This window comes from Otolemur garnettii, unplaced genomic scaffold, assembly GCF_000181295.1.
Source record: "Otolemur garnettii isolate 467f Iridium unplaced genomic scaffold, OtoGar3 scaffold00197, whole genome shotgun sequence".
In the NCBI taxonomy this organism is placed as follows: domain Eukaryota; kingdom Metazoa; phylum Chordata; class Mammalia; order Primates; family Galagidae; genus Otolemur; species Otolemur garnettii.
Window position 1 is genome coordinate 309,999 of NW_003852592.1, and position 7,806 is coordinate 317,804.

General features: G+C 47.3%; 1 protein-coding gene across 1 annotated transcript in view; it reads right to left on the reverse strand.

Moving 5' to 3' along the window:
• Positions 1–7,806, reverse strand: part of IKBKB (inhibitor of nuclear factor kappa B kinase subunit beta) — a 55,059-nt gene that overhangs the window by 20,882 nt on the left and 26,371 nt on the right. The window contains exons 6-7 of the mRNA XM_003801071.3: positions 2,502–2,590; positions 1,401–1,490 (exon numbers count right to left, since the gene is read on the reverse strand). Of these exons, the coding sequence (XP_003801119.1) occupies positions 1,401–1,490; positions 2,502–2,590 (179 nt within the window). The remainder of the gene's footprint in view (positions 1–1,400; positions 1,491–2,501; positions 2,591–7,806) is intronic.

Here is a 7,806-nt window from a genome sequence, read left to right on the forward strand (position 1 = left end):
TCACAGGGACATGAGTGCCCAAGCTCACGGGATCCCAGAGGCCATCTGCAGGACCCACATAACTACATGTCACAGGGACATGGGTGCCTGAGCCATAGCCCCCGTGTGTCACCACCCTGAAGCTGCTATTAGCAGAGATGATAAACTGGCAGAGCCCTCGACCCTGGTAGGCAGGACAGGCAGGAAATACAAATATACCCAAAAGAACTTCAGATTGCTTCCTTTTCTTTAAGAAACTGATCCGAAATTTCAGCTCACTCAGCCCAGCAGCTTCCAAACTTTTTTTGTTTTCACAAACTAAAGACTCCTTTATTTAATCAAAATGTAACTGACTGCTGTTGCCCAGTAAGCAGTCTATGACAGGCCCTACTGAGCTGACAGCCCTTCTGGAATCTGAGCATCCTCTGTCCTCACTGTACTCAGAGCAACAGCCCCGCTGCCTCGCCCACTACTCTTCCCTGCTCCACGCTGTGCAAACCTGCTCCTTCTCCAACTCTAAACCCTTCACTGTCTCACCAGATGTTTTAAGATAAAGTCTAAAATGTTTAGCCCAGCCAAAAAGGCCTTCACGAGCTGTTTCCTATTTCACTCCCTGGCTTGAACTTGAGACACTCTTCCTTCATTGCTAGGTTCCAGCCACACTGAGGGTTTTCCCACTTCCCATCCCTTTGCCGGAATTTCCCCCTGCTCTGCTCTCTCCTTCCCCCACCTCCAGCCCCCCCTCCTCCTCCTCACCTGTCTGATCTCAGCCTCAGTCAGGGCCTCCCAGTCTACATTCTCCACCCCTGCACTTTCCCTCTGTAGCTCTCTCAGCAGTTGGAACTTGCTGGTTATCTGCGAGCATTGCGGCCACGCCTGCCTTCCTGCTGACCTCTCAGCTCTGAAGGCAGCAAGACTCTCTGCCTCACTGTGTCACAGCTCTGAGCACAGCACCTGGACACTGACCGCACCCACCCAGCATTCTTAGTGAACCAGAGACTCAGACGGACCCAACATGCAGACCATAACACAAAGAAAGATTAGGGATGTCAAGCTGATTCCTCCTCAAGGGCCCCGAGATGCCCCAGAGCAACTGTGGCCTCCACGGAGCAGCATGAATCTAGCTAAAATCCTTTAGTTTTAGATAAAATACTAAAGCATGGAGAGCTTGTGGGATTTGTGTAACGGCACACTAGCAGAGCCCTCTGGACATCAGAGAAGGCAGCTATGTCCTTCCACAGGGCACCTATTGGTAACAGCTGACTAGAATGGATTATGGGGCCAACGTTATGAAGGGATTTCTGTGCACTTCAGAAACATCCAGATAGCTGGCGAGACTTGGGCGCTAAAGGCAAGGAGGGGAGCCCACGGCGAGGCCAGCAAAGAGAAGCTGATGCAAACACGTAAGCCCCGTTTCTTACCAGGTATTGCAGGGTCCCCACAAAGGAAGTACAGAGACTGCCCTGATCCAGCTCCTTGGCATATCCTAGGTCAATAATTTTGTGTATTAACTGAAAAAAAAAGGGAGGAGGAGAAATGTGAGAATTACAAGCACTGTCCTTCTATATGGGTTTTGATCATTTGCCATTAGGGCAGAGATATTGCTGAATTCCCAGGTGGCATCACAGCCTAAATTCCTAGGAGCCACCAAACACACAGGTGAGGGCCTTGGACATGGGGGAATCAGGGCAACAGAAAACACTTGCTGTAAAGATGCCAACTGTGTTCCTCACACGCTGCCACCAACCCGGGGGAGGCTAAAATTAACAGACCAGGCACCAGCTCTCAAGACTGTTAAACCTGGACCGCACACACAAAAGGCTAAGTCAGCCTCTTTCCAGTAAATGGCTCTAGTTCTCAAGTCGCAGATGCCCTGGCAGGGATGAGTACGAGCTGGAACAAAGGTGAGCACTGTGGCGTCATGGCCAGGCCTCAGGTGTTGAAGGAAGTAGCATCGGAAGGGTTTAGGGGACCCAGGAGCTGAGTTACCACATTCCACTCAGCTGAACAAACAAAGTGGTGAAAGGACATAGCAGCAGCAGAGGCCCCACAGGGAGGTTCCCGCCACGCCCGAGCAGGGTGGCCACAAGAGGGTCACCATGAGCTCTTGGGGACCTGCAGGCAGGCCCAGGCCCAATGGGTGGGCGCCAGCTCCAAAAGCCTCTTCCCAGGCAACCCAGCCCAAGTGACAGGGACTGTCATTCAGCATCAGCAGGTGAGGGTCCTAAAACAATGGATGACAAAAGCCCATTTTCAAGAAGTGCTAGTCCCACAGGCTGCGGTTAGAGGCAGGAAGACAGACTTTTTTTTCCTTATCTGATTCTGGCAACTTGGTAATTAACAACGTGACCCATTCCAACTGGCCTTAATTGTGTAAGACAATTTTTGCTGAATTCTGTTTCCAATCAAAAGCATTCCCAGAGCATGAAAGAATCACTCTGGGAAATGCAGACACAGACGCCCCCACCAAGCAGCTCCTGCCCCACCAGAGCAGCTCCGCGGGGAGCCCCAGGCTCACTCACTCTTTGCTCTCCTTGCTGCAGAACGATGTTTTCTGGCTTCAGGTCCCGATGGATGATTCTGTTTTCATGAAGGTATCTAAGTGCAGAGGCTGAAAGGATAGAAAGGAGAGTGAATTTTTTTTTTTTTTTTTTTTGAGATAGAGTCTCACTATGTCGCCCTGGGTAGACATAGCTCACAGCAACCTCAAACTCCTGGGCTTAAGCGATTTTCTTGCCTTAGCCTCCCAGTAGCTGGGATTATAGGTGCCTACCACAATGCCCGGCTATTTCTGTTGCAGTTGTCATTGTTTAGCAGGCCCAGGTCGGGTTCAAACCCGCCAGTCTTGGTGTACATGGCTGGTGCTGTAACCACTGTGCTATGGGCCTTGAGCCTGGGGAGTGAATTTTTATTAAATCTAAAAAACCTAAAAAAGCCTTCTCATTTCAGAATCTCCTATGCAGTAAAATACAAATGCCATGTGACTGGAAACATGGGGTGACTTTAGTGGAGGGAAGAGGCAGCCACCCCCGAGTGGGGCTGAGGTTCCTATATAACCAGAACTTCAACTGCCACCAGAATCTGGCTTATTTGTGCAAGGAATTCTCAGCCCTGTGGGACTGAGGTCACTGATAGCCGTCCACAATGGTGGTTCTCAAAATGCACTGTCGGGAACAGCTGCAACCACTCTTGTGGTTAGTATCAAGAGTTTCAAAAGCAGATAAAATTACCTTTATCTGAAAATGGTTTGATTACCTAGAGAACGCAACAGACTAAAAACCGGAAAGAATTCAGTAAGTCGTGTGGAAGCGACAAGTATATACAGATGAAGAGCTTTTCTCTACGTCGGCGACACGGAGGAGAAAAACAATGGAGGAGAAAACAATCCTGTTCGTGCAACTCTATAGAACACCATGGGATAGACTGAGCAGAACAGTAGCGCTGTGAGGAAAAGTAAATCGCCCGAAGAGAGACAGTACAGATAACACAGAGAGGTCTGAAACGTTTAGAATGAACGAGGCTATAAATAAAGACAAAGGATACGGCACACAAAAAACCTGTGTGTACAACACGTGGACCACGGGGAAAACGCATCTCATGGGCAGAAGCTCTTACCAATCAGTAAGAAAACGGGCAAAGAACGGGAGGTGGCCATTTACAGAAGAAGAAATACAACCACCCAAGCGCCATGACAGCCAACAAATGCAAACCAAAGCAACACGAAAGCTTTTTACTTGCAATAAGCAAGACTTTTTGGTGAGATATAGAGAGTTACCCCCCTCCCCACGTTACTGAAGGAGCAAAGACGGGCAGCACTTCAAGATCTATCACGTTTTTAACGTTACTTCTTCTTTTAGAGACAAGGGTCTATGTCGCCCAGGCTGGACTTGTCCTCCTGGGTTGAAGCAGGGCATCCTCCCACCTCAGCGTCCTGAATAGCTGGGAATTACAGGCGTGGGCCGCTGTGCCCCAGCCACCTGTGAAACTTCATAATGTAATATTTGACCCATTATTTCTACCTTCTGGGAATCTACCTTATAAAATCAAACGCTTCATGACACACATATAATGATATAAGGATACTTATTGCATAGCTTGGAATGAAGTAATTTGAAATATTTAGGAAGAAACTGAAAGTCAACAATGAGGAGGTGGTTGAACTATTTATGGCAGACACACACTGTAACAGGTGGCCCTGAGGTGTGCATTTTCTGATGCTGTGGTGTGTCAACCATGCACTGCCAAGTTAACGTATGACCTGTGTTTTGTTAAGAGAAAAAAAGCCAGAAGGAGTAACGACACTAATAGGTTTAGTGCTCTCTGTGACACACACACACACACACACATACACACACACACACGGCGCTCTGTCTGGAGCAGGGGGAATGACTCTGGGCTGGACGTTTCCTGAAAACACATTTCAAAGTCAAACTGAAGAGCAAACAACTGGCGTACACCTTGTTCCAGGAGTTGCCGACCAGAACATTCAGCCACAAAGGCTGACATCTCAGATGTGACAACGCTTGGAACCAGAAGTGTTTTGGACTTGGCTTCTTCCAGATTTTGGAGTATCTCCCTGTTCGTAATGAGGTATCTTAGAGATAAGACCCAAGTTTAAACATGAAATTCATTTGTTTCATATACATCTTATACCCATAGCCTGATGGTAATTTTGTTACCATATTTTTAATAATTTTGCACATGAAGCAAAGTTTGTGTTATGTGCTTCTGTGTGGAATTTTATACTTGTGGTGGTGTATCAATGCTCAAAAAAGCTTCAGATATCAGAGCATTTCAGATTTCCTATCAGGGACGCTCAACTTGAATCACAAAATCTCTAACTACATCCATCCTTTCAAACCCAGACTTGGATCATGTCGTTCACATTTCATACTTTTCTTTTTCTTTTTTCCCTGACACAGTACCTTGGCTTAGGTCCAACTAACATTCAAATGAAGTGAAAGGCTCCTTGCTTCCCAGGTGCCTAAAAAGTTCCACTCCACCGTGTTTCAAATTGTATTAAAGTTCAAAGGCCAAAGTTCTTATCAGTGCTTTCAATTTTGTTTTACTATTTTTTATTTTTAAAAAAAGCAGGCCGGCTGCAGTGGCTCACACCTGTAATCCTAGCACTGTGGGAGGCCAAGCTGGGAGAATCCCTTCAGTTCAGCCTGAGCAAGAATAAGACCCCATCTCTACTAAAAATAGAAAAACTAGCTGAGTGTGGTGTCACACACTTGTAGTTCCAGGTACTGGGGAGGCTGAGGCAAGAGAACCCCTTGAACCCAAGAGTTGGAGGTTGCTATGAGCTATGATGATGCCACAACACTTTACCCAGGGCAACAAAGTGAGATTCTGTCTAAAAATAAATCAAAGCAAAGTACAATAAGGCACTCTAAGAACTGCACCAACACAGCCCTGAAGACGAGGATGGCGTTACAACTCCTGAGCCTGGACGGGGTGGAGGCAGCAAGGCCATGGGGTGAGCTGAAATGTTTACTCACTGATGGACTCAGCAGTGACCAACTTTGGTGTAAGTCACACGGCTGAAGAGTCTCGGGGTATAATATGTTTAAAAAAAGTATAAGTTGGTTTGATCCCAAGCAGAACCTAAGTTGAGAAGGTGCATGGGCTCAAACTGAGACAAGGCCCCACAGCTAGAGGTGAAACATCTTAGGGCAAATAACGTGGTGCCAGAGGTGAGCTGGCCTGAGAGGCCCCTGAGGGGAGAAGAGCCCTGAGAAGGCCGGAGAGCTCCCCACAGAGAGTGAGAGTTGAGACGGCCGAGAGCTCCCCACACAGAGTGAGAGTGGTCACCTGTGAGGAGGGACAGCACCTCGGAAAGGGAACCCACTGATTACTATTAATGGCTAACTCTTTTAAGCTTAACCAACTACACATGGCAAAACTTCCGTCCTTATTTTCGGGTAGTCCTTCATTCTCAATACTTTGGTCAACTGACGGTAACAGTCTGGAACTGAAGAATCTGGCAGGCACTGTAACATGCAGTTTCTTGAACTGAGTGGACATGTGACCAAAAAAGTAAAAATTCTGATAGGCAACACCTCTTAGATGACTCCTCTCACAGAAGGAGCTTCAAAACTTGGTTCAGTCTGACTGTGCTACATTTTACAAAACAGTAGCTGCAGCAAAATTGTCTCAGGAATCTGACTTGGCTTAAATTTGATGGAATATGAGATACTGAAATTAAGAAAGATAACTCTTGGCTGGGCACAGTGGCTCTTGCCTGTAACCCTGGCACTCTGGGAGGCCAAGGCAAGGAGGATCATTTGAACTGAGAAGTTCAAGACCACCGTAAAGAGTGAGACTCCATCTCTGTTAAAAATATAAAAATGAGCCAGGTGTGGTGAAATACGCCTATTGACCCAGCTAGTTGGGAAGCTGAGGCAAGAGGATCACATGAGCCAAAGAGTTTGAGGTTCCTGTGAGCTACAATGACACTACTGCACTCTATCCAAGTCTGTCCCCTCCCAAGAAAAAAGAAAGAAAAATACTCTTATGTCTGGAAGTTCTTTTTTAAAAAATCTTAAATCCCTGGCTGTAGTCATAATACCATTTATAAAAACCAAAAACCAACACCACAAAGCATAAAAGGCTAAGAGTTAACTTCTTATGTTCCAGTAACAGGAGAATTTTAAGAAGTACTCACTCTATGAGAAAATTTTTTTTAAATTTTTTGAGGCAGAGTCTCAATATGTCATCCTGGGTAGAGTGCTGTGGCGTCATAGCTCACAGCAACTTCAAACTCTTGGGCTTAAGTGATTCTCTTGCCTCAGCCTCCCAAGTAGCTGGGACTACAGGCGCCCACCACAACACCCGGCTATTTTTTAGTTGGAGTTGTCATTGTTGTTTGGCAGGCCCGGGTCGGGTTCGAACCCACCAGCCTGGGTATATGTGGCTGGTGCCCTACCCACTGAGCTACGGGTGCTGCCCTCTGTGAGAGCTTTAAACAACACAGTGGCATCTCCTAGGAGATACTCAGCTCTAAGAGGGTCCAAGTGATGGACATGCCACAGAAAAGTACAGCCGCTCCCCATTGCCGTTGTCGGGAGTGGGGCCCGGGGGACACCCAAGCCCTCCCTTAACTCATGAGGAAGACACACATTTAACTGAAGGATGTGACAATCCTTTAATTCTTACTGATGTACCAGGATTCCAAGTCACGACTGCTATGTATTTTTTTCAGATCTTAAACCACAAAACAATGAATAGACAGGAGCAGCCAGACTCACACAAAGAGCAGGTGTAGAAGGGTGGTGTCTGTGGAGCCCACTCCCCACACTAGCAGTCTGAAGGGATTACTCAGCTCCCTAGAGAATGCATCTATTTGAGATACATTCCATAGAGAAGCAATGGAAAGATAAAGGAACCAAAAAGTTGAGACAGAGGAGAAAAAAGGCACCATGTCTGGTGAAGTCACCACTGCATAGGAAGGCAACAGGACAGTCGCTCACTCAATGGAGATGCACTGGTGCCTGTGATGTGACAGCCACCTGGGTGTCACTGGGCTTGCCAAACAAAATAGGTTGAGAGGCCAACTGTGGACATGTGGAAGAAGACTCAGCCCAGCTCAAGTCTTCTTGGCTAGAGAGCAGCCCCTGGCTAATCAGCAAGGTGAGCAAGGCCGGAGCCCAGGGAGAAAGTGCAGGGTCACTCCCACATGCATTCAGTAGGGGCTATTCAAGGCTCACTCCCACATGCATTCAGTAGGCGCTATTCAAGGCTCACTCCCACATGCATTCAGTAGGCGCTATTTAAGGCTCACTCCCACATGCATTCAGTAGGCGTTATTCAAGGCTCACTCCCACA